At 35.1% G+C, this 27,710-nt stretch overlaps 1 protein-coding gene across 2 annotated transcripts in view; it reads right to left on the reverse strand.

Moving 5' to 3' along the window:
- ASCC3 (activating signal cointegrator 1 complex subunit 3) overlaps positions 1-27,710 on the reverse strand; it is a 250,692-nt gene that overhangs the window by 196,517 nt on the left and 26,465 nt on the right. For both annotated transcript variants that reach the window (XM_072926725.1, XM_002196594.7), the window contains exons 5-8: positions 13,528-13,648; positions 10,597-10,804; positions 9,726-9,867; positions 9,033-9,158 (exon numbers count right to left, since the gene is read on the reverse strand). In XM_072926725.1, the coding sequence (XP_072782826.1) occupies positions 9,033-9,158; positions 9,726-9,867; positions 10,597-10,804; positions 13,528-13,648 (597 nt within the window). The remainder of the gene's footprint in view (positions 1-9,032; positions 9,159-9,725; positions 9,868-10,596; positions 10,805-13,527; positions 13,649-27,710) is intronic.

Raw genomic sequence — 27,710 nt, forward strand, 5'->3', positions numbered from 1 at the left:
AAAAACAAAACAAAAATTACAGCCTTTTTTTTCTTTATTTAAGTATTTAGAACCAGTTTTACTGGATGAATCTGAATCTTTATACAAATTAAAATCCTGACAGGTAAAAGCATATTACTTGTTAGATTACTTCTAGGTACAGGCAGATGCATCTACTCCCACAGTGGCTCAGCAGGTGTTTTTCAGCAGCTGGTGCCCTTTACTGTTTTGCCTTTGTAAGTGTTCCCATCAGATTATCAACTATTTCAGAGGCACCACTACACAATATATATACACTTGGCAGCTGTGTAGAAAATGAAACAGACTTAACATTTTATTCAAATCAGATGCAGTCGATTTTATCTCATGTTAATATTAAAAAGTCAATTTCCCTATTCATATTTACTACTTGCATGAAAAGGATCAACTATAAGAATATATAAAACTCTTACAAGACAGTATCTAATAAATATTTTAAAGCAATTTTTGCTTTGTGCATTATACACAGCCATGCTAGTTTAAAGAACAGACTAAAAGAAATTAAGTTCTCTATATTCACCAGTACAGATGTCCCCATTAGACTTTGACCCATATTACCAGTTAACTGCTCTTCTCTTAGAACTTCTCTGCCCAAGAAGAGGTAACTCCAGATTTTACAGAGCTTTTTTCAAAAAAAAAAGATTGTACATAGAATAAACAAAGTCACTATCAATGAGAAGATCTGTTAAAGTTTCAATTACAACTTCATTAATGAAAGGACACTTGAAAACATTTTTTATTCACAAGGATTTTTTTCTTGCTTTATCTACACTTACTACTGGGTTTTGCCTATTGTCATTAGTATCCAGCCCTTAAAAATAAAAATGTATGAAAAAAACACAGCCCAGACTGATACAACAAAGCATATTTACCCATTTTTCAATAGCATCCTTGCCCCTGTGTTTTAATGTGGTTTGTCCATGTAACACCATCAAACTTACAAGATGTTAAAAGGGTTACAATATATTTGTTGGGACAAAAGGGTTCAAACTTTCAAACTGGAAGATTTGACAAGGATGTACCAGTTTTGCTCAGTGACCTTGTGGCTAGGACTGCTAAGAATGTTGGTGCAGGAAAACTCCATTTATTATGCCTAGTGTAGTTCATCCTCTGTCTGTTTTGAAAAGTATTCTGAGAAGATTCCTGTGTTGAGATAACAAACTCTCACAGACATGCTTAAGCCTCCTGCTGCAAGAGAGATCATAAAGGTACAGCTTTGTGATAAACTCAAATGTGTGAAGCCCTGTGATATATTGGGTTTGGTAGTGGGGCTGCCACCTCCCCCTTCCCCCTCTGTCCACTAGGATGAGCTAAGCCAAAGGGAGCTTGTGTCTCTGTGCGTCTCTGCCACCCAGCCTTGCTGACAAGGTATATGAAATAAATTTACTCTTTGCATGTGATTTGGTGGTCACCTGTATGTGTCAATTCACTCAGTATTATACAATCTACTATATCTTAACAGCACCTGGAAACTGATTTCTAAAGAAAAAAGATAAACGTCTTGGTAGTCTTAAAAGAATTAAAAGCATAAGACTATAAAAGATCTTGAACTAAACTGCACATGAGACTACGTCAAATGCAACTGAAAGAACAAATGATCAGATCATATTTTAAGCACTCCATTTTAGGACACTACAAGGTAGGTAAGGGCATTATATTACAGCTGAAAAGCAAGGAGAAGCCTATTGGCCAAAAAAAAAAAAAAGATAGTCTTTCACTGAAAAATCATCTGAAAAATTTGTGTAGATGAGCTACAACAGCACATGCTGCAAAGGAAAGATTCATTCAAGTCTGATTCTAAAAGGATCCAACTTGCCCACTGTCAAACCAAAGCAAATAAATCTGCTGTCAGTCTACCAAAAGACAGGTTTATGGCAGAAGTAGAAAGAGAACACTATTCTGGAATAAGAAAAGAGTTACATTGCTAACTGCTATGCTGGCTGCTTCTTTAAATTAGAGACATATTTCACAATCTGGAAAGACTTGTGGGTGCAAGTGGTTATCTATCAATTTCTCCAGTAATCCTGATAAACAGAAATGATAAGAAAGTCTCTATAATACTTCCCCATTCTTATGGGACAATAATAAAAGCCTGCTTTCATTATATTTTTCTGTTGAAAATCCTTCCAGTTTGTATAAATATAGCCTGTTTTAAAATGGCCACATTACAGTGATTTGATCCACATCATCATACCAAAAATAAAAGCCGCACCATATAAATAGGCAGAGGAGGATGTAGCTTGAGCAAATACAGGCTTACATCTGATCAATTATATAATGTCTGCCTCCAAAACTTATGTGAGATGTGACATATTTGCTTCCTTTACCTTCATTCCTCCCTATCCCAAAAGAGGTGAACTGTTTATTGCTTCCACAGTGGTGGATAGACACATATTGTTCCAGTAAGTGCAGGCTGCTGCTCAGTGAAAGGCGTCTTTTGCTTTTCATAGAATCTGACATAAGATCATGCTTCAGTTCTCATCTACCTCCAATTATTCATTATTCCCTATTTTTTTGCATCCTACATACATCTCTTATAAAGACAGAGATTGGCTTGACTATCTCCTTCGCATACAGATCTTTCTTAAAAATAAAACAGTAGAAATCTGAGCTGAGGGAGGCAAAGAGAAAGATATATAAAACAGTGCTCTATTTAAAAGCCTCTGTTACTTTAATAATCAACTCTTAATGGGAAATATATATATACACATATACCCCATATACATGTTGTACATACATGTTTTACATACATAGAGGTAGTTTAAAAATATTTTTTTAACTATCAGAATGTATATATTACTGTCTTTTTTAAGTCTGTGATAATGTTGGACTAAGAATGGATGAAACACTCCAGAGAAGTCATACCTTCCAAACATGGAGATGCTTCAGAGAAAATACTTTCAATTTCTTATCCTGCATTAAGAGATAGGTCCTCTCAAAGACTGTAATAGTGTCAAAAACCTTTTTGGTGAGACAAAAATCACAGTTTTCAAATTCTAAAGGGCAATTAAAATCTTTACCGACAAGCATATCAAAATATTATTTTAAAACAATAATTATGAAAAATATAAGACTATTTCTTTTTTTTTTTTGTCTTTTACTATCATTACTTTAAAAGTAAAAATCTTTATGCTCAGTACAGCTGTTTTGAGATAATCCATTCTCTTCTCTTTTGTTTCAGCACAAGCTCAAGCTCTTATTCTGATATTCTAGGAAACCTGCTTTATCTATTTTGATACAGACTCCAGATATGAAAAAATACTCTCCTATTAGGAGAAAGTAGACATAGGTGGAACTATGTTTGGAACAATAATCTCAGATTATTGGATAAAATTATCCATCTGCAATGTATTTCTTAATCACATATTTATTCCTTTATATCTACCTACTTCATTACTAATCTTCTCCATTGGTGTGAAGTTTTCAACTTGTCAGACTCCTGGTTATTGGAGAGTGGTCATAACTGCTGATCCTCCCAAGCTGTGCTCCTAAGAACTCTGTGTCACTGAAGCTGAGACATCTACTTGTCATGTTAAATCAAGGAGACCAGACATTTCATTATGCAATTAATTCAAAGTTGTACTATAACATTCATAAAGCCCTGCTATCCCTGCAATGTACCTGTATTTTGAATACCGCAACAAATCTATTTGATATGACCATATCAGGTTTCTTTTTATCTAAACTATTTAAATGTGTTTTTTTAAGGTGCTACACAAAATAAGGTTAGTAATCTGGCACTTGTAAAAATCACTGATCCTATTGAACAAAAAACCTCATTTTACTAGCAAAGGCATATTAGAATAGCAGAAAGGTTTTATGATCCAGAAAAGTTTTATAGTACCATTTATAGCATTAAAAGCTATATAATTAAAGTAAGAAATTTTTTCTAAATTTTTTCAAAATACTTTTTGATTTATCATAATGGGAAGATGTTCTCCATTGCTGAAACAAAAAAGAACTTCTTAGCATTCAGGAAATCATATAGTCACATCTATCTGCAGTGAAAGCTGCAGTCAAGTAAGGCATATGTTTAAAAATATTACATTCAATGAATTATATTCAAGCACAGCAAGTGTCTTTCAAAGGTGAATTAGTAGCATGTCACAGAGTGTGTTTGCATTTCTACAATGTGAGATCACAGGTAAATTTTAAAATCAGAATACCACTTTACAGCTTGCACATCATAGCAACAGATATTTTGATGAAGAGTTAATAAACTGTTTCTACTACGAAACAGAATTTTCTTAAAGGAAAATATGATAATTTTATACAAGATGGACAATAAACTGCTGGTTCAGCTTGAAGCACATATTTTTACTTGCTTTTAGCCAAAGCAATAATATTTATTCATAGAATTTTAATGAAAAAATGCCTAAAAGCTTCATTTACGGGTAAGTGAAATAATCAAACAATTTGATACAGAAGTTTTACATATAGTATCTGGAATTCTAAAAATTATAAAATATCATTAACTCACATATTGAAGAAAATTAAGCCAGAACTTGTAAGCTTTAAGATCATCAATGCTGAATCTTTACTCCAATATTTTTGTTCACCTGGTATTGCACATATTCAGCCTTCTTTGACCTCCCTCACTGAAACATGAAGACTGAGTGCAATCCCTAATATACACTACCAGCCATTAAAGCAATTGTACCAGGACATACATGGTTTTCCTTGTCTTAAGTTGGGGCTAATGATTACAGAACTTGTAAACTCTCCTCAGAGCAATTTCTGAGTATAAGTCATTGGAAAAATGACAAGATTTCAATACATGGAAAATATTTTTTTAAATTATTCCATATGGTTCAACCATCAATTGCTGTTTGGAAAATAAGCAACTGAAATATGCACTGAGATCAGCTTTGGAATTAATGATCCAATATTCTGCATGTGAAAAATGTAATCTATCCAAAACCATGCATACTTTAATTCAGTAGACTTACCTTGTACAATTCTAAAAACAAGAAAACATTACAGGAAAAAAGAGCATATTGATTTTGTAATATTTCCTTCACATAATGCAGAGAGAAAAAAAATACCTTTCTTATTTAGATCATTAAGCAGTGCTAGTAAAAGGAAATAAAAATAACATGAAAAAAAGAAATAAATCCTACCTGAACATCCATTTAGGTAAAAAGCTGAAGTAATTTTTCACCATCAGCAATTTTTTAGATAAAATCTGTTTTCACAGTCTTGAAGAGTAACTTTCCCTGGCCTATGATTTTAAAGGTACATTTATTTGGCAAAAAGGCTGGCACAAAACCACCTTTATAATAAATACAGAAGATATATTTTACTAATGAGAAAGCTGCATGTCAACTGAGCCAAGATAAAGCTAAGCTCGTGCTTTCCCAATTTTTTAAATTCTCATTACTGAAACAATGTAGCTAGCACATCACTTGTACAAATAGTAGAACCATAATACTTCAGATTAAACTGGTGTGACCAATCAGCTACTTATGAACCACCTGTGCTTGAACTGTGGTAAAACCACAGTTCTCTGAGAAATAATAAATGTCAAAAAAACAGGTATCCACAAAGGGGGTTGGGGGTGGGATTTGTTGCCTTTCTGTAAGAGCCCTTTGCAGCTCCTTCCACGGGACACAGTGCACCCTTCCACCTCTGAGCACCAGCGACATTCCCGAGCAGCAGCACAGCTCCCTCCCTGCCACCAGCTCCTGCTCCCAGCTCAACACAGGCAGGAAATAAACAATATGAGACGACACAGGTGGAGTGAGCTTGTTGGAAGAGATGACACAGCAGTGCAGATCATGATGGAGAAAAGTAGGAGGCAAAACTGAAAAAGGAACACCACAGAAAGCAGGAGAGAGTGCTGAAGACAGTTGTTTGAGCTGGAACGTTTTTATGGCTGCCAAATTCTGCAGGGTTGGTCACTCCTGGTCTCATATTTACAGTGCATAATGGGATTAGGTAGGAACGGTAACTGTAAAAATTTGGACCTTTGTCAGTTCATATGAGTTTCATCTTAGCACCTGTGTTCTTTCAGGCAGTGATTTCACTAATCATAAAGTCATAAACCTTTTAGCAAAGCTCTGACCCTTTGCAAGGAGGCCCTAAATAAGCTAAATACTAAATAAATAAACAAAATACTTTGAAAATACTAGCCATAAGATTTTGGATAATATAGTACCAAAACTAGCATAAACATGCTATTTCTTCACTGCCAATCCTATAGAAAAGAAACCTGTATTAATATCTGTCCTGGTTTAAGGCATTGCTGCTGCCTTTGGTGTTGGTTCGTAGAGGTTTTGCCATTTTGCATTCTATTTCCACATAAGAAACTATCAAAAAAGGAAGCATACACATATTTAAAATGTGGCTAATATGTGGTTTGTTAGAATTACTGTCTAGAGGAATACATTTCTCTCATCTCGTCTCAAACTGTGTTTACTGGAAATAAGAAAATCTAAATCTTAACTAATACTTAAAATCATTTAAAATGCAAGATTACTTCCAACTTTTATGATGCAGAACTTTAACTTCTGATCAACGGTTCAAAATATAAATGAAGTCCTTATAAATTCAGTTCTGACCTTAGGAGTTTCAAAGCTGAAATGCAATGGTGTATTCTGCAATAAATGTTACACAGTCAAATACTCTACTGCTGACAATGTGATCAAAATCACATAGCTCATGAGAAACAGATAGAGAGTTCTTAAAATAATTTTTGTGCAAATGAAAACATACAGACTAAAAAGAAAAGGAAGAAGAATCTTTATAATTTTTAATACTGTCAGGATTTCCCCAGAGAACAGCAAGTGCTTATAAAAACATATAATACTCAAAACCCCAGCAACAATAAATGGCTTGGTTGTTCTGTGTCTTTTTCCCTCTGTGAATTATATATTGACTTGTTAAAGAGGCTGAGTACCTTTATGCCTAGACCAAGTGTCTTCCATCAAAACCCTACCACTAATGGCACCTCATAGTAGTCAATAGCAGCAGAACTGTCAACTTCCTCATGATGCCTTTAGAAGTTCCTAGTCATGAAATATCTAGTTAGGTTTACTGTCGTCTCTGCTCCTTGACCACCTACTCAAATTTTAGATAATCCTGCAAATATATCCATACAGATACAACTGAGCTATCTTATTAGCGCCTATCATTGCTAGGGAAACACCTGAAAATCATTATTTTTCTGCTTTTGCTTACACTAGTTAATCCAAAATAAAACATACTGACAGAAAATCTTCATGTTCTCCAAAGTGACTCCAGTTAATTGGCAAAAATTTGAAATACCAACCAAGGTGTTTCTGAGCTTAGAGATTTAAAACAGTCATGCAGAGAAAACAAAAAAAAAAAGAATTTTGCCCTAAAAAAGACACATCTTGACAAAGCATATCTTAACTTACGCATTGCCAAGACCAGCCTCTTTTAGCTCCTTGATAAAAAATTTCTATTTAACAAATTTCAAATCTATGAGTCTCATTAGTGAAATCAAGAAGCTGAGAAGTCCCATAGCTGGAAAACTTCATAAAATTGGCGTCTGTTGTCACAAATCGATACTAAACTCAAAGGCAGGAATTACATACATGTCTGTTCAAACAATCAAAATTGGTTTTGTTGTTGACACTTGTATTTGATCTCATGTAATAAGAATCATATCAAAGAGAAAGTTCTGAAGAAGATTATTTCTATTTCAAAATTTCACTGTAAAACTGAAAAGAAGAGCTCTTGATGATGTACAATCTACAAAAGAGAATTACTATTGAATTTGTGCAACTGATGTATTATTTAACATTTATTTTAAATATTATATGTGCAAAAATCTGCAAACTATTCATTTTAGATAGGCATTTTTCTGTCTGGACCATGTTTTTTCTGAAACTGCCTTTTGAAATACTGGTACTTCTTGCAAAAGGTTTACAGATTAGTATTTAGTATTTAGCTTAGGAAAAAGACATTTTATTGCAAAAAGCTGTCATGCTGAATATTGTCATATAAAATGACAATAGGTGCAGTGGCTGTATTTTTCAATCTGGATAAGGGCTGTCAGTCAATTCATAAACACAACATCAGGTATTGTCACCTAAGCAGAAAATAATAGATTCAGATTCTAAAACTGTCTTCTGTTTTAAAAGAGTTAAATATTTAGCTAAGACAATCTTTACTCAGAATCCTAATAAAGTGCCCTGCATATACTCTCATTTCCTGCTTTCCCAGAGAGAAAAAGGCAGAAAAAATGTATCCATCTTATATGCTGCAGAACTAAGAGACATAAAACCTTATCTATATACAGAGCTTGCTTTTTATGTCTCTGTTCAAATCAATACCAAATCTTCCACTTTTCAATAGATTTGACATATACAACAAGGAGTAAAAAGGTATCTGTGATGGAGTACTGCAAGTTCTAGACTGTAAATAACTAACAAGAAATTTAGTTCCCTTAGCTCAGTTTTTTCACCATTTAAATCAGTAAAAGTTGAAATGTTAACATTTGTTTTATCCACCTTTTTCCTCTCTGCTCTTTACTTTCTATCATCAAAGCACATTTTAAGATGACTTTGCACCCCACACAGCCTATAACACCATATTCAACACCCCTGAACTGCGTCAGACAGTAAGACTAATGCAGAATACTGTTGTGCAGTCAGAAACCAACCTGTACAGGTTAAGGTACAGAAACTCAGGCTCACTTTCTCCTGTGATCTTCAGAAGAGAACAGAATCACTGTAATACTTTCATTTCAGTGATTCAGATCACAGCTCAAAACCATAAATAACTTAAAATGTAATGCCAAAGGAATTGAGAACTGCAACTCATGAACAAATAGTTCAGATCAGAAATTCCTTGAATCTGCATCAACATGAAAGGGATTATATCACTGAACTACGTTGCCCAATAAATATTCTTCAAATTAGTAGTGAAGAAATGTACTGTCTGCATTTACCTATCACATATCACTGAAAAAACTGGCAATATTTCCAGTTAAATTTTGGTAATACAAAATAAAAACTAATTTAATATCATTGAAATTGTATACTCACCTCGTCTAAGTCTTTAATATAAACAATTTTCTCTTCAATACCAATAGGCATTGGTTCACTGTGGGGGATCTTCACTTCTTCATACATTTTATTATTTTCTCGCTGAACTGACTCTGGTAAGAACACCTAAAAATGTATTACAGGAAAATTTATTAAAAGTATGAAAACAGAAAGTGTCATTATGTATAACTCACTTTGAACAATGCTTTATCACTTTCCTCCAAAAAATGAATCTAAACCAAAACCAAATCTCACATCTCGCATCTTTTTTATAGATAGACCTGAATCCCCTAAATGGAAAATAATCAGTTCTACTACTTAGAAAGTAGACCCAAATCCCCCAAAAAGATAACTGTTTTATTAAATTTCAGAACCCATTAGGTCTAGAATTTCATAAAGCATTTATTTTATTAAAGTCAATTCAAAGGTATCCAAAAGAAAGAAAAATAGTATCTTAAGAATTTAAATGACCCTGGAAATAAAAGCAAATCTATCAGTTGAAAATGATATTATTTCTTCCAGAATCAAAATAAAAACAGAATATATCAAAGCATTTAAAACCCTCTGCAAAGAAGCAGAAGGTTCATACAGATTCCAAGAAGGAGGAGACTAAGGAAACAAAGGGAACCCTGCTGCACATTACTCATGGGGAAAGATGCACTACTGTTCAAGAAGGGTCATGCACCAACATACCTTTGCACCCCCAATGAATGCTGATGTTTTCATAGCTTCAGCTCGGGAATCATAGACATGTGGATAATGAATTTTTTCGATGCTCATCTCTCTCTGTCTACCTAGCACTGGCATACTTCGAGCATTCAGAAGCGCTAGTTCTCTGTGAGCAGAAAAATACCTGCAGTAATTCTGCCCATTTCAGGCTGCCATCACAAAAACTGAGCATGGTATATTAAAGTCAGATCAAGATTTGAGGAAATGAAAGAAAAAAATTTTACAGTGTTATTTTCTGGCACTAGTTAGACCAAAACCTTAAAGCACAAAGTTTAGATAAAATTCAGAAGCGAACCCAACAAGTGCAAGGTTTTCCTAAAAGCAGTTTTGACTCTTTTTAAGCAACACGGCAACATGATTTCACAGTTAGATACCAGTCTCACTCTATTTTTCTCAATACAAAACAAAACAGCTTATTTGCTCCTTATTCTCTCCCTCCTCTACTCCTCCCACTACCTTCTAGCTGTCAACTTGGAAAATAGTACCCATTAATCTTGAGAGAGAAAAAGAAACATAGTTCTGATAGGTTTAGTACAGACTTCATAAATCCTAAGCAAGTAGTGTGCATACAGGAACTAAGAAAGATAGCATACCCCACTAATCTGCAATTCCAGCCCACAGAGATGAGATCAAGAAGATTCTCATTAAGCAAATCACTGCTTTCTTTCCTGAAAATTAGATTTTCATATTAAAAGAAATTCTACGCTTGTAATAAAACGTGACTTGAAGTCAGAATCACCTAATCACCAAAGGAAACTAAAAGAATATAAACTGTTATGATATGTTGAAGTAGCAATTACAATAGAAGCATTTCTCTACTTTTGGGATTTATTACCTTTGCATCCGCAGCTCTTTGGGATCAAAGCACATTTGTCCTTCTCCAGAACCTTCTCCATCTTCCACAGCTTGTTTTTCTTTTCTGGCATTTCGTTTTTCTTCCCGACGATATTGCTTCATTAACAATTTTTCTTGTTCAGACTGAATTGTGACTTGACAACCATAATTTGGTTTAGCATTTTCTCCTATAAACTTCTTGCACTGTTCTGCAATAAGATAACAAGCATGCATCTCCATAAGTACTGGATTCCATCTTTTTTCCCCAGTTTCATTCTAAAAGTTTAGGGTTTTGATGTTTGGTTTCATGCTTGTTTTGGGGGTTTTTGTCTCTGTGTTTGCATATATTGTGTGCTTAAAAATAGTTGAGGTTTATGTAGACTGTGCAGCAGAGGGCTTCAAGACATCTAAAAGTACCACCAGCTCATGTCCCAGAGGCAGGACATTTAAAATACACTTAATCCTAAAGCAAGGGAATGGACCAGCAGCAAAACAAAGGACATTTTTTGTTTTCTGTATTTATAACAACTTCATCTACAGTGGAAATGCCACTTTGCCTCTTATCACTGCTCTTATATACATGCACTGATAAGCAGGATGGTGTGACAACAGATTAAACAGGGTGATTTTTTTTTAAACAGCCTCTTCACATAAGAATTAGTGTATATATACTAGATAAAATGATTCTATTGAAAGCATACTCACAGTGCAATTTCCCTGAACAAGTGAGGAAATCTATCCTACTCTATACAATCACAAGGACTCCTTCCTTTTACATCGCTAAGTAGCAGGATTATCAAGAAGAATCAGAACCACAGAACAATTACAGTAAATAATAAATCATGGGGAGCAGGGAACCCAAAAAAACTCAGTTACATTCACCTTTCCAAAATCAGTACTGGCTAAAATCAAAGACACAACCAAGTCTTTTACATATAACAGGCTGGGAGACATTTATTTTGTTTTCATTTTAACAATATTGGTGGTTTTAAATGTCATTTTTCAATATTATGCAAACAGATTATTAGTTTATATAGGTTTGACTGAATATTAAATACTTAGCTCGGTTATGTTTCATACTTCTGCAGCCAAACTCTGAAGTGAAAAACTTGAAAACTGTTTTTCATCAAATAAACCCACTTGACTGACATTTTGAACAATTTGTGCTGCTTCGTTTTCACCTACAGCAACACTGAAACTCCTACACTTCACAGCATGCATACTGGATAAGGCAACAATAACTTGTTGAAGAGCATTGAAAAAATTCTAATAAACTGTCAGAATGTCCACATTAATACCATCATGTCTGCAGCTTTAACTCTCTTGTATTAAAAGGGGACAATAACGACTGCAATTTCCTGACCAAATTTAATTCAGACTGAACACACCAGGGTAAAGCCATGTTACTTGATTTGTCTCATAAACACATCACCTTTAGTGTCACAGAAGTAAATTACATAAGAAATAGTCAAATAACACGGCATGTACAGTACAAATAAGCAGTACATGTACAGTTTCTTGACTTGTGCTAATTTTTTAAAGGCACAAATTACTCAAAATTGACTACATTTCTGCAGACAGAAATCAGTCTCTTCCCCAAGTGAACTTTTGGAAAGGTAAGATTTCCCCATTAGAAATACCATTTTGATCAACCTAAAAAGAATAAAACCTAATTAAAATACTGAACTCAGGGCCAAGAGCACCTTCAGTCTCAGAGAAAATACCCTGAATATCACTGACTTTTTTACCACAGTTTTCTCTCATCAGTGAAAAAAGGCATTAAATCAGTTAATGCTTTTCTATCATCTGAAAAACATAACTGTGAAAATATTCTTCCTCCACATTCTAGCAGAAATTACCGTGATAGATTTTACTGATGGCATAATGAAGAGTAATTTCATAAAAGCTTCCCAAATACTAATTCTGCTAAGTGAGAAAAAAATACTCCTGTAACTAAACTCTGTACATATAAGAAAAATGTATTAATTCAATTTCTAGTGAATGTATCTTAATTTTTTATTTGATGACCTAAGAAGGGAAAGCTATCAGGACAGAAAGCCTTGCCCTATAGCAAGACATTAATCTTTGAAATCATGAACAGGTTAACAGCTATTCTGATGAGTTTAGACTAACCATTAGCACAACAAGAGATGAACTTCTAAACACTTGCTTATGTAACATTTCATTGAAGACAAACATTAAAAAGGGGTCACTTGAATTTTAAAATTATTGTGGAGATAAATAAGTCCACCATTACTGGCTCTATTCACATTTTTCTAACTCCATATGCAGTGAACAAGCAAAGGGCTGCATGGTGCTATGTCCATTTAAGATTTTACCCAAGCCACAACCCATATGCTATTAGATTTATTATTATTAGAGAAGAAAGTAGTAAGACTTGTTTTATAACAACGATGTGTAAAACTTATTTTAAAATAATTACTTTGTGCAGATATATGAACTTATAAAAGCAAAAATGACTGTAAAAAAACTGAATTCCTTTTTTCCCCCCTCTCATGCTTAATCTTGACTTTATTATGTTCAGAAGTGGTTGTGACTGTTTTTCCTCCCCAAGGCCTACATTAGATGATGGTACAAAGTAGAGAGGAAGCAGGAAAGCAAATGAGGAATAATAGAAGATCAGATTATTTCCAGAGTAATCCATTGAAACAGGAAAAGGGTAACTGTTAATACATTCAAAATTTGTGCATGCCCACAGGCAGTGGAAAACGAAATAAATATATGCAATCTATATTTGTTTCTTCTGTATCAGAGTTTGTTTAAGTCCAGAAATACATTTCTTCATTGTCTTCTGGGATTTTTTTGCTTGTTTTTTAATTACACATGGACAGTACTATTGTTGGAAATAAAACAGAACAGTTAGAAACCTACTTTTTATCTTTATTGGAACAAAAGTTTTGTAGTCACTTACCTTGGAGAGCCTGGAACCTGTTATCATTTGGACAAGTCAAAGATCTTTCCAGAATCAGAGCTCTGTTCTGTAGGAGTTTCTCTATGAGTTCAAAACCTTCAGGGCCTAGCAGTTCAAATAACTACAAAGAAAATAAAGTCATAAGTCATATCCAAATGTACATAAATTTTTAAATAGGACTGCAATATTTCTATCCTTGGCAACATCGTATCTGTTGACAATACCTAACAAATGAATGAACTTTACCTCCCAGTAATTCAATCCAAATGGTATAATTTCTAATACTGGGTTCTCTATTACAAGAAGGGAGAATTACAGAAAGTTTTCAGCTGGAAATATTTAAAAATCTGTGAATTTAGTCTATTAAGTAAAACTCACTCTCTCTTCAGGATTCTTATATAAAATTTAACTCTTCTCAAGACTAAACTTTACATGTCTTTATGGTTATTTCCATATGCTGTAAATTTACTTCTCCATAATCTATGCAGATGAATCAAGAGAACCAATGCTTTATCATGAAAGTCAGGTATGTAGGAAGTTATTCCCTCTATAGTCAAGAGGAGGTGTAGCCTACTGCATTTTCACAGGCTCATCCTATTAAAAAAATTATCACAGATGGGGAGTACAGCAGGAATATGAAGAAACATTTAAGATTACACTAGTACTGACTTCAGTACCCATACATATACTCCTGTGTGTAATTCAAGCATATAATGTAAGTGATGTACACCAGAAGAGAATTCTGTACCAGTAAGTGATATTTTGGCCCAATGATATTTTTAATCAAATGATTCTCTTGTAGCAGATTAGACAAACACAGTTGCCTATTTAAAGTTCTATTTTCCACATAATACTGTGTTTTAATGGGAAAAAAACCAACCCAAAACATTAAAAGTACTTTTATCTATATCTTATCTATAATTATTTTGTCAAAAATCAAAGCATTACAGTAAGCACTAACTTGCTCAAAACACATATTTGATTTTTAATACTGCTCAAAACAATTTTTTCTCTATTTTTTTCTATCTCCAAAAAGGAAAACAGGGCAGGTTCTCCTTAGCGTTTTTTGAATTTGCTGCTAATATTATCCGTATATCTTCAGGAATCTGGTAAGAATAAAATGTATAATGTACTTTGATGTGATGTTCTATGAAAGAGTAAGACTTTGGCACTGTAGGATTCAAGCAATTCTGTTCAAACTGTAAAAGGAAAGAGAGGTCTCTTACTGTCCTGTATTTAATTTGCCAACTCCTTAAAAAGAATTTTTCTGTGGATCTCTATGACTACTGTCCTTGGGGAACAGCTTGAAATAACTTTATGTTGCCTCTTCACATATTTGCAAAATTCTGAACAGTGCCAGTGGTATCAAATCAATGAGTCCCTTTTTTTTTCAGACCAATCTGTACTTCATAATACAAGCTGTCATTTTAAAATAAGGGAGGGGAAAATAAGAGAAAAGTGTTACTCCAGGCCCTCAGGGGTTTCTAGGAAAATATAAGGTTTGTGCAAATTAGAACAGTGATGGTGCAGTTTGCAGAGACCATGAACTAACAGCTGAAAGGTATAAAGTCTTGTATTTCTTTCATTAGAGTAACCAGTGATAGAAAGCTGGAGAAGCGGTCTCCAGAAAAAGTAAAATAAGAGAATTCAATAAATGTGGACAAATAAAAGATATTCAAAATTAACAAACTACAAAAATATAGAACAGGAAACTGCTGGTTAGACATCAATTCTGCTGTTACAGATCTCAAGCTACGAGGGATTTCCCTTTATCCAGCCTTCACCAGCACTGATCATTAATTCTTCTATTTTGCATAGATATTTACTGTCACTTTACAGACACATTTTAACTAATATTATCTAAAGCTATATGATGACCTTGTTTTTACATTTCAAAAGAAAGTGGCAATTTAGTACTGGTAAATTTGGGCAGGTATTTTCCAGGGGCAAAAACTTAAGAGAGGAAGGAAAACAATAATCACTGAAGCAACAAGAAAATAAATGTATTTGAAATAGTTTAATTGTACAAAGAACGGAACACAAACTTCTCTCAACTTAGCTAATAATTTCTTGACTGTGAAATACTAGCAACATAGGGAAATGAAATTCTTTCAATTCAACCAGATCTGGGCTCAAACACTAATTTCTCATCAAGGCAGCAAACACAATGTAAGCACATTCTGACTTGGCATGTTACTCCCCCAAAATGCCCAAACTTAAACTCACACCACCACCATCAGACAACAAACACGCTAGCTCTAAAACATCCACTGTACATCTCTATCTCTGCACAGGACTCAAAAACATCTCTCTCACTGAAAGTTCTTAAGAACAATCTAGAAAAACATTGGTCAGAAAAAAAAGGTATTTGCTGGGGAAATAGATAGGATCCTTTTTTTTTTTTTTGAACAGGACAATGTTTCCCTCCTCCTGTTTTCCCAATCTATTCTGAAACAAAAACCATCCAAATCATACTCTTTACCCAGTAAGAACAGCAGAACCTCACAAAGAAGCAGCAATGTTACACAATACATTCTGCTTCATGGTCAGAGATCATGAAGCAAAAACTCCAGCACCAGTGAGACACGGGCTCAATGGAAGAGCACCAAGGTGAAATTGGACATCCTGTTCTCCAGAAACCTTACCAGTCAGAGAGATCAAAACTCATACAATACTACACGCCAGACTCTGCAACACCTGTGTGGTAAAAGTCACTCCATTTTGCCTTCACCAGCAGCTTGAGAGCTGGCTTGGTCACCTAATTAACTTTGCTGTTCCTGAATATAAAGGAAGCTTTCAGGACATTTTAAACAGCTAAGACAGACTAAGCTCATTGCTCAAGAATGAGGGGCAAAAGCAAAAGAATACAGAAGATCAGAAGCAATGACCTGTTCTTATTGACAAGACGTCTCCCACGCTCACCAGAAACCTGCCAGAGCTCATGAGTGGAAAACAACAATTGAGAGCTAAACCAAGCAGAAGTACTGAGAGACAGAGAATAAGTTACACAGCAAGATCTGTCACCACCTACCACTGATGGGAGCAATAATGACAATGCTAGAAAAAGTTTGCAAGCAAAGACCAGAAATAACTAAACTTGAGAACTTGCAAGACCAAAATATTATTAATATTCATATTTGTGCATACTGTAGGAGTAATCCATTGCTTTATAATTAAGGTATTAATAACTATCACAGAATGCTGCTGTTTTAAAGTGCAATTCTTTACCTTATCATTTTTTGATGCTTATGAAAACACATCCATGCAGGAGGCTTATTACTATCAAAATCAGAGCAGGATAATGAGAAGTAAAATAAGTCCACAAAAATACCTTCTCCCACCCCTCTCTCCTTCCCACCTCTACCTCCTCTCCCAGTGGTGCAGGGGGACAAAGAATGGGGATTAGGGTCAGTCCATCACCGGCAGTTTCTCTCACTGCTCAGGAGAGGAGTCCTCTTCCTGCTGCATCATGGGGTCCCCCTACAAGGGGAGAGAGTTCCCCATGAACTTCTCCAGTTTGAGTCCATCCCACAGGCAACAGACCCCCTCAAACTGCTGCCATGTGGGTCACTCTTCCTTGAAAGTGCAGTCTTTCAAGGACAGGCTGCTCTGGTGTGGGTTCCCCATGGCTTCACAAGTCTTACCAAGAAACCTGCTCCAGCATGGGCTTCTCTCTCTACAGGTCTGCAGGTCCCTGCCAGGAGCCAACTGCATGATAAATTTTCATCTTCTTAGATATGTTATCACAGAGACATTGCCACCATTTCTATCTGGCACAGCCTTGACCCACAGCACATCCATCTTTGGCTCTGCCAGACATGGGAGAAGCTTCCTGCAGCTTCTCACAGAAACCACCCTCAAAGCACCCCCTACTAACAAGGCTTGGCCATGTAAACCAAATTATCCAGGGTAGGCACAAACATTTCAGATTTGATATGTTATTATATGTTCTGGTCTGAAAAATCAACACCCAAGCCTCTGAAAGCTGGCAAAGGAATCTGGTAAATATTAATAGCTGACTTTCTATTAAGTTATAATGAGATAAACTAGACAGTGGCCAACAGATGGAGAGGCTGTGTGTCAATCAGCAGTTTCTTGAATCCCAGCCAAATTATTACACTCCTTGAAGTCAGGAATAATTGTGCCCAAAAGGTAACCATGACTGCCTTCACTAACAAAGGTCCCACATGATTTCAGCTACTACTCCATAACCATTAAGACATAGATGAGTGAGATATATGGTCACTGATATTTTTTGAGTGATTTTTACATCTCGTTTTATGTGCTTAGTATCTGGAAGAAAGCGTATTGAGTAATCAATGTAGGAACAAAAGGACAAGATATGTCATATTGCATTAGAAAGGTGAGGCAAGGTCCCCATGCAAATGATTTCTCCTGAATATATGCTAGTTCTATGAAAAGGCAAGGAGGCAGACAAGCAGTCTATCTGCTAGAGTTACCAGAAAGGAGTTGGACCCCAATGAAGCACATGACATAGCAAATATTTTCAAGTAAGACTCAGCCATTAAAAAGCACATCTTTATGTTCAAGACTGGAACAAGATTTTACTCTGAATGTTAAATAGGTACTATTCTCTTTTCAATTCTATAAAGTATAATTTACAAGGCTTTGGAGGTCCTCAAATATGAGGCATGGATCTGTGAGTAATACTTTAACATCATAAACTATCGGCCATCACAAGGGCATTTTCTTGACTTCTACATCTTCCTTGAGGTGGGAAAGAGCCCTATAAATCTCAGAAAATATTTTGTTTTACATTTTCACACAAAAATAGACTATGAACAATCCTTGTACCTTGCTTGAGTTTTAGTAATGTTCTACAGCAATAAATGAAACAGAAATCCAAATTCAGCCAATCAGTGGTTGTCCTCTGTACTTTTATAACCTAACAGCAGGTTTTGGCTCAAGAGTCCCACCTACACAATTAACTGCTACTCCTGCATTTTGAGGCGTTTGCAGATGATATTACTTTACAAGGCACAGTTTTCAAACAGCTGTGGAAGAATAATCACCATAGCAAGATCTCAAGTTTCTTCTGTCCTAGTAGCTCTGAAGCAACTGAAATGATTGCTTCATTAAAAAAAAATTATAGGGTAAATAGAACGTTTTTCTTAGGCTACAGGCTTATTGGAAAAGCTGTCTGGATATAGTACCTAGTACACTGCTTAAAAAGATTCAGTAACCAAAACAAGGACATTAAAGATAGAGGGTTTTTTTTAAATATAAAAAATTCAACACAAACTTTATGGATATAATGTATACACTGATTGCTAATTACTCCTGTGCTGAAGAGACTATCATCCCTTCAAACAACTACAGAATATAGAAGAACACTTGGTTTAAAACCAAATCTCAGATGTTTTCTTTTTTTATGTTTCTTACATAAAAAAAGTTTGATTAAAATGAGGCAAGCCAGATATAGGATGATTTCTTACCATTCCTATTAATAACAGGTATTAGGTGTGTAAGAAAATAATTCAGCTCACAGATCTGCTTTTCTTTTTTTAAATCCTGGCTTTTTAGAATAAAACACCTCTTATACAGAAATAATCTTCCAACCCTACAAACCACCTAGGAGACTTGGCGCAGTCTAATCAAGCTCAGCTTAACTGCAGTGGTCTCACAACAAACAGAACAGTAACCAGATACTCCAAGCCTTCTTAAGACAAGTTGTTGCGAACCTGTGTGTACGCACAATGCTTTTCTGATGGCTATTCCTCAACACAGAGGCTGGAGGACTCTCACATGGCAATCTCACTGAGCACAGGAATCAGATAAGGCAGAACAAGGAAATATTCTAAGGAACGAGGAGCACCTGGCTCTCAGGGATCAAACACCAGCTTCAAGAGGAGGAATGAAGTTACTAATTCTTATCAAAGAGGTCTTGAAGGACTGTCTGTGGATTAGTTAGCTTTAATTTTTTGGATTTTACTATCTGTTGTCAATTAGAAGAAAATAATTAACTAAATAAAAATTTAGAAATAGGCAGATTAAAAAAAAAAAAGCAGGAAAATTCCAGGAGTTCCCCCAGCACGCTTTGGATTTTACTTATACAATAGAAGAAGACTGAGTAAGAATGCTGATGAAAAAGCTTTCATTGGGAAAGACATCTGCACCAAGATAATGAAATTGTAACAAATTCTTACTCAACATTCAACTTTTGTTTACTTTTCCCATTACTACATTTGCAGTCCAACAAAAACTGATGATAATCTGGTCTTCAGTATGGGACACATTTTTAGTCTGGGAGTACAAGTACAACAAAGACATGGCCAATTACGCTTTTAAATACCATCTCTCCTCAGCATATAGGGATTATGTCCTATTTTCATGTATTTCTGTATTCACAGATGACTATAAAATTTTACTCCAACTAGCATTTACACTAGTAAAAATATATGAGTCACAGCAAGGAAAACTTCAAAAATAGTAATAAAAGACATCAAATAGTTATATAAGACATCAAAACAAATGTCTTAGAAGTCTCAGCCTAGAGGTTCAAGGCTTATTTTAATCAAATAGAAATCTATAGTTAAAACACTGAAATTGATCAGTTACAGGAAAAAGAAGGTGTTTTTCTTATAACAAGATTTAAAAAAATAGACTATCAGATTGAAAGTGCATGCAAATATTCCTTAATAGGCTTAAACCTATTTATTTGGCCATCAGTTTACATATAATACGTATAATGATTACATATAATTCTTTACTATTTGTTGTATAATAAAAAAATAGCACAATCAATCACAGCATAATTTGAATTTGATGAAAATCTTCCACCAGCTCCTTCTGCAAATGCTAAAACTGCCTACCATATCTGAAAAATAGACAAGTGCAAAATCACAAATTTTAGCAAATTTTTCTCAATATTTTTATGTGAAAGCAAGTAGACAAGAGAGATCATCACCACCATCATCAATATTTTAACAGAGACTAATTAGAAACTTAGACAGATACACTTATTTTGAAAATTTCAAATACATAGCTACAAGGCAACTTCCACCAGTTTATTCAGCCTGAAGACTTTGGCAATTAGAAATAATGTCAAACAGCAGCTACAAACAGCAGAGCACTGACTTGCCCTATGAAAAGGAAACCCTGAAGGCAAATTGATATGTAAAAACCTCACTGTTCTATGATTCCTTTAACTAGTGTTTATCTTCAGAAGTATTCTGGGATAAGCTGTTAATGATTTTTGACCAAAATAAAGTCCTAAAACTAGATAACCACTACACTTGCAACTTTTCTTACCTGTAGATACAAGGGAAAAGAATTACATTACCCAGTAGAAAACATACATTTATGGAAGTGATTTCTGTATTAGAATCCATTTGATTTTTTTTTTTTTAGGTATGAGTATTTAAGAAACTTCTAAAACGGCATTGTTTAGCACAGAATTCTATTCTGCAAAAGGCAAAAACCTGCAGGTTATCTCAAAGGACAGCAATTCCCAAATCTGCACATATCAGAAACAGGATTTGGCTTGAGGGTGGATCCACTATCCCAATGTGTACTGACAGAGTAAAACAAAATACCAGCAAGCCAAGGAATTGGCTTATGTTGCTTAACAGAGGTGAATAACAAAGAGTAGCACGGGACCCTAATACTGGCAACTAGTTGTATCCCAATTAGGATAGTCAAGCCAGAATTCTAATATCCTCTGCTGGATCCAGCAGGATTACCCAGGAAAATAGAAGATTATTTTAAAGCTTAGCCTTCCAAGGAAACCAGGGTTACCACATCACTGTGTGTGTTTAGCAGTGTGTGGAACTAACAAGTGTTAAACCTCCTCAGTAACTCCTAGTTTTGACAGAGAGGCAGAAGAGTTCAGGGCCAGCAATGGAGACAGATCTGAATGACTGCTCTTTGTGCCTCCTGCCCTTATTCCCTGGGAGGCTGCAGCAGGAGCACAGTGGGGCTGGCACGCACCAGTGAACACCAGCACAGCACCAGCACAAACTGTCCCTCAGCCAGCAGAGCTGCAGCGCTTGTGCTGCGGCAGGCGCGGCGCAACAGAAACCAGCCCTGCAGCAAACCCGGCCTGCCACTGCCACACATCAAGCAGCTGTGGGCTAGGGATTTCTGTGTGGGATTTTCCCCTCCCCACCTTCTATAAAATGATTTGGAGAAAAGCGATTTTGTTCCTAGTTAATAAGAGAGCTCTGATGTTTCAGGTGCCATCTGACTGCATTTCTTAGAGAACTCATATTTCCTTATGTCTCCATGTGGATGTGAGAAGAACTTAGCATCAAAGAAAATAAAAAGGGAAAAGTTCCATCCGCCACAGACTGGCTTTCTCTAAGAAAAGATGTCATTAAGTTTAATAATATATTGAAACTGATTCAAAAGGTATCATTAATAGATCAAGCCTCATACTGGCTCAAAGATACAACATGCTTTCTCTCAGTACAAAACTGAAGTAAAGAGTTGACAGGAAAGAGGAAAAGTTATTGACAGGAAGAACAGTGAACAGCTCTCAGCACCAGGATTAAGCCTACCATTTTTTGTCTTTCTCTGTGGCTCTTTCATCATTTCTTAAGTTCCATCCCTAAAAAACAGCACTCAAATGCCATTCAATTGGGTTTTTTATGAAGGGAGACAGCATGGTTCTATTTTCATAAAAAGAAAAAGTTTCCTATCGTCTGTGGGGTTTCAACAGTCCTTGGACAACAACAAAGCTGTGTACTTCTGGATTTAGAAAAAGAAGTCCACAACGGAAAAAGGGGAAAATGTATCCAAAATAAGGATTATTTTCTCTACATGAAAAGGGAGCAGATAAGCTCTATGGTAAAGAATAATGAGACCTAAGCTTTCTATTGTCTGAATATAAAACTCTTGGTAATTTTAATGACATTACAAAGAAAATATGAGCCTGAAAAGCTAGTCTCATGCCAAGTTGGAAGCTTTGATGATAATATAAAGATAAAACACCACAGGGGTGATCCACATATGCCTGTATTTTCCCTAAATGGATACTTCTTTTATGAACGAGGCAATGGGGAATAAGTTTTGTGATATGTTAATTTGTTAGGGCTAGAAAGTCATTACACTGAACAAAAGGAAGTGTCACTTTGACACTTAAAACCAAACATATTTTATGAGACAAGTTGCTTTGACATCAGAATATCACATGTCATGAGAGGGTACACACACACAAAACTAAAAGCTAATGTCATAATTTCATGGTACATTAAGAAAAATGAAGATTAAGGGAAATCAATATATTATCATATGCAAAGTTTTCATGTGGTGCTGCATGCACATAGCAATGAACATTTAAATTAGCTGGTTTTAAGTCAAGATGAATGTTAAACTGTAGCTTTTGGAAATGTTCTCTCAAAGGAGCCTCACAACAAGAGCTATTCCATTTCCTTATTGATTTTAACTAAGAAATAATTATATTAACAGCTTGAATTTTCTAATGTGTATCAATTTCTATAGTAAACTTGTGTGTGAAGATTTACTAAGAGAGAAACTTCACAAATTGGTAAACAGTTACATTTAAGGACTACAATTGCAACAGAAATTTAGTCTCATCTCAGGAATGTTTCCTAGCAAAAATCTAAATTTTCTAAGACAAAAGAGAAGCCACATTGCTTTCAGAAAGGTTTGGAGATTAAATTCCAGATGAGTTCAGGAAGAATATAGACAAATAATGACAGAATAGCAAGTATTAAAAATTACTATTAAAAATTTTTGCCTTGGCTATGAGTACTTCCTCTTCCTCATTCTGTTTCAGATACTTAAAAAAAAACTACTACATACTCTTCCATGTTTTCTCATAAGCCTCCTATCTCTGATACCTATGCTAGAGATTCTTAACTACTTAGAAACATTCAGACAAGGATCCTAGATAAGTTTCCTAAACTTACAGCTAACTTTACAGCTGTGGGTAGATTAGTAACAACCACAATAAGGGCTGGCTGAAGAATTCTTCTCTAGGAGCAAATGATGAGCATTTCTGGACATCAGATAAGTACTTCAATTTTTTTCCAAAAATAAGCCATCTGTAACTTTTAAAGTGCCTTATATGAATTTCAGATAACATTGTAGCTATCACTTCAGACTTTGTTCAGTACTGCAGAAACAAGGTACCCAGTGAACAGTGGTTCAATAATAATGAAAAAATAGTGTAGAAATAGAAAGTATGTAGCAGATATCAATACAATCTGTGAAAATTTCCATTACTAAAGTGCGCTAGTAGTCTAGCTATGGCCTATATAAGACTGAATATTTATTGGAAAAACACTAATCAACTTCTCAGTGGCTGGTTAAAGCCCTTACAGAAAACTGAATAGCCAAATGGAGCAATAAGGTATCTTAAAGCATCCTGAAGGACATCTCACAAGGAGTAGACAATTGCCCTGTGTCTAAGAGTTCTGAGAGATGATTCTCATGCACATTTTTTTTTTGGCTACTGCAAAAGTTGTGCCAGAACTGGAAACCAAGTTTTCTGGAATCTGAAAGTTAACTGAAACTCTTGGTGAGATTGTTCCTTGCTAAGATGAACAGACAATATTCGTGAAACGTTTGTTTTATGCTACCAGTCTACGGCTCCCTTCCTCTCTTCCTCCTTCTGCGTGCCTTTTGCTGCAAGCCACAGTCCACTGATGCACTCCTCCCACACTAAATATGTTTGTATTATTGCTACTTCTTTGCATCAAACCAGACTGGCAATTTTTTTTCATATTTCATTTTTTCAGTTTTCATACTTTATTTCACATGTCCTCAGTTTTCCATGCTTTATTTCACACATGATGGATCTCCTGTGAACCCTTTTCCAATTACTTCAGCACCTTCTATAAACAGTAATGATGAAGTCATCTCCTGAAACTGCTTTCTCTATCAGTAAGTATTCTATATTAACACATTCTCCACTTAAAATCAACTAAGAAAGGTAGTAGATACTGAAAGCATCTCTCAGTGCTTACAATTAAGACCTTTAAAGTCTTTACAATGCGAAATAAACATACAAATGTGGATGTCTAAAATATGTTCTGTCACAATAGAATCGTGTTTCTCAGTTTTGGGGGCTTGTGATGTAAATATATACATAGCTGGACCAATATTTTCATGTTTTCAGCATCTGCATTTTTTCAAAGAATGACTATTTAAGCAGCATGTCAAGCTATTTAACATTTAATTTGATTGCTAAGAGCAAGGAGAGTCAGTAGACTTCTCATTCTAGAATTCCATTTGCAAATTCCACTCAGCTCATTTCCACAGTTTTGTTTTGTCCTCTAATGAACTTAACATGAGTACAGAAAGATTTAATCATCACTTCTACATGACAAAATCAAGTACCAAAATTTTTTGCCATTCCACAAATCTAATCTTCACAAAGTGAGGTCTTCAATGAACACTGCTGAGTCATACAAGACAGTAATATATACCTACCCATACAATATGTAGCATTCATACTATATTTAATAGAAGTAATAATACAAGTAATAGAAGATTCTGAAGCACAGAATGCTTTTGTTGCATTTCTGCAGAGCTCATGCCTAGCTCCAGCACAGCATTAACATGCTAAGCTCAAAGGCCAAGAGCACTTCTGCAGCATGATGGAAATACACACGTGAGACACTTAGTTTTAACACCAAATATTCAAGATTTTCCCTGTATTAATGAATATGGGAAAGCTGTTTCACAACATCTTTTATATTTCCATAATAAATATGATAGCTCATTAAAAAATTTTTTATGCTCCAAACCAAAGGCAAAGCTTTTTTACAAACCCCTGAAATCTATTTTGCTTTTTGAACAAAAACTTGCTTTATGACTATTCTCTGTTCACACAAGTATTCAGTGTTTGTTAAATGGTTTATGTAGTTATTACAACACCTGCTTATAGCAGATTTTCAAGACTATTTTATTAACAGTGTAAAATTCAGCAGATAAACTACTCTTACCATTTTAACTAGCTTAATCAGTCAATGTATAACCAGATACCCAATTCCTCTGTGGGAAAGTCTCATAAAAGTGCCACAGCACCATAGCATCTTCTAAGTGGCAAATTTTTCCTAAGCAATGTAGAAACACATGTTAGTGCAATCTTATTTTGTAACAGTGCTATTTTGTTGGCTGTGGGTGTATAATACCAGCTAGGTTCAAAAATCACCTCTGTAAAATAAGTTAAAACATAAGCACAGACTAGTACAAGTAGTAAAAAACCCCACCTGAAATCAAGGAAAAAAAAATCTCCAAGTGATTTTAATGATGCTCAGATTTTATCCCAGAGGTTTTGTCTTTGTGCTTACATGCAAATAATTATTATTTTAAAATAGATTAAACTTTCCTATTTCTTACACTTTGGACAGTCACATCAGCCATTTCACCACTGACTTCACTTTCTGGCCAATTTAATTTTCTCATTCCCTAACAAACTGTACTGTTTACTTATGCTTCAGTACATAATGCAATTTATTATATTTCAGACAGTGCTTCCCACTAAATTTTCTAAAAATTATGCATTAAGTCTACTTATATTGTCCTCAAGTTCTTCCAAATTGCATTTTGACATCAAAGTTGACTTTCTTCCCCTAATAGTGGCTAAATGAAAACTGTGCAATAAAAATTGCAGCCTTTTGCTGGGGTCTTAGAGCACTTTTGGTTCTGCTCCAGCTGTGGCTGGAGGCATATGCCGGAAGAGAAGAGCAGCAGAAAAGCCAAGCTTTGGCTTTGACAGGGGACAGATGACCCTCTGGGAGCAATGAAGCATACACAATTACACTGATGTGCCGAGCTAGTGACAGGTAAAACTGAGTTTCTGATATCAGAACATTTGGAGGATCCAAGCCTTTGCAAAGTCCAAAACTTGGCATTCTACTAAGCAGCAAGAAGCTGGCACTTCAGGTCCCATTTTGCTTAAGAAAAGCAATGTAAACATCCACTTTCACACTTGCACACTGCACTTTTCTGATGGTGAAGGTCAGTTTGTAACTAGGGAAATGGCTATGGAGAACATGCAAACAAGCTCACTTGCCCTGTGAGCGAAGCGATAATATTAGGCAAATAATGGGTCAGAGCCAATTGCATTCTGCACAGACAGTGAAGCCTGTTTCTTGAAAGCACTTTTGCTCGGATCTGCACAGCATGTCAGATGAATGATCTCAAAACTACCACCTGAAGAAAAAACTTGTCTGCAAAAAAATGAAATGCTGAAGTACTTTTCACAGTCCATGCTATTAGGTGAACTGTAGAGTTCAGAGCTCTTAACATAAATTACATATTCAGACTTCTCAGGGAATTGTTCGCAATACAAACCTGAGAATTATTGAACTGAATTCAGGTTTAGAAATGTAAGCGAAGTATTTTTCAGGTCATCAGATTTTTGGATACTAGTTAACACATAAGTTTTTATGTGCAAATGTTACACTAGAAAGCAATAAGCAAGATGTAAAGAGAGAACAGTATCTGCAGTGCTTGCTACTGACAAGCCCCCTAAATCACTAGCTGGAAACAAAACCTACACACACTTTCCGAGATTTATTCTAAAACCAAATGCTTGTGATGTTGTGCAATGTTGTATAAGCTCTTCCATTAATTTACCTGAAGGAGTGAATAAGTGTATGCAGTCTGTAGGAATTACAAAGTTAGTTTGTAGCTGGTTTGCCTTATGAGCTCTAAAATACACTCCTTATTGAACTGTATTTCAGTGTCATCTCAGAGTCTTTCATTTGTCTTAGCTTACACACAGAAAAAGAAATTTAAATGTTCACATAAATAATGTCAGACTTTTAAAAGGTATTAGAAATTTAGTCATATGAATTAAGACTTTATGTAATATTCTCTTATAAGAATAATGACCATTACAGATTCCTGTTTAATGCAACAAACTAAATGGATGATTTTTCTGGACAACAAATGTCTGTTATTTAGATAGATACTTAATTTAGGAGACAAAATTAACACATCTGAAATTAAGGTCACTTTAAAACCTAATTGAGATTACTAGCAACACAAGGACTATTTGTTTCCTGTATACCATAATTCATTAATTAAGTTACACATAAGGTTAAAATGTAAGTATTTAAAGAGGCACACTCCATTTGCTAACTATGAGATTCTACTAATAACAAACTTTTTACAAAACAACAAGCTTTTAATTTGAATACACACAAATATATTAGGGTAAGGGAATGATTTTTTTGGTAAGAAAT

The sequence above is a fragment of the Taeniopygia guttata genome, chromosome 3 (genome assembly GCF_048771995.1).
Source record: "Taeniopygia guttata chromosome 3, bTaeGut7.mat, whole genome shotgun sequence".
Lineage (NCBI taxonomy): Eukaryota > Metazoa > Chordata > Aves > Passeriformes > Estrildidae > Taeniopygia > Taeniopygia guttata.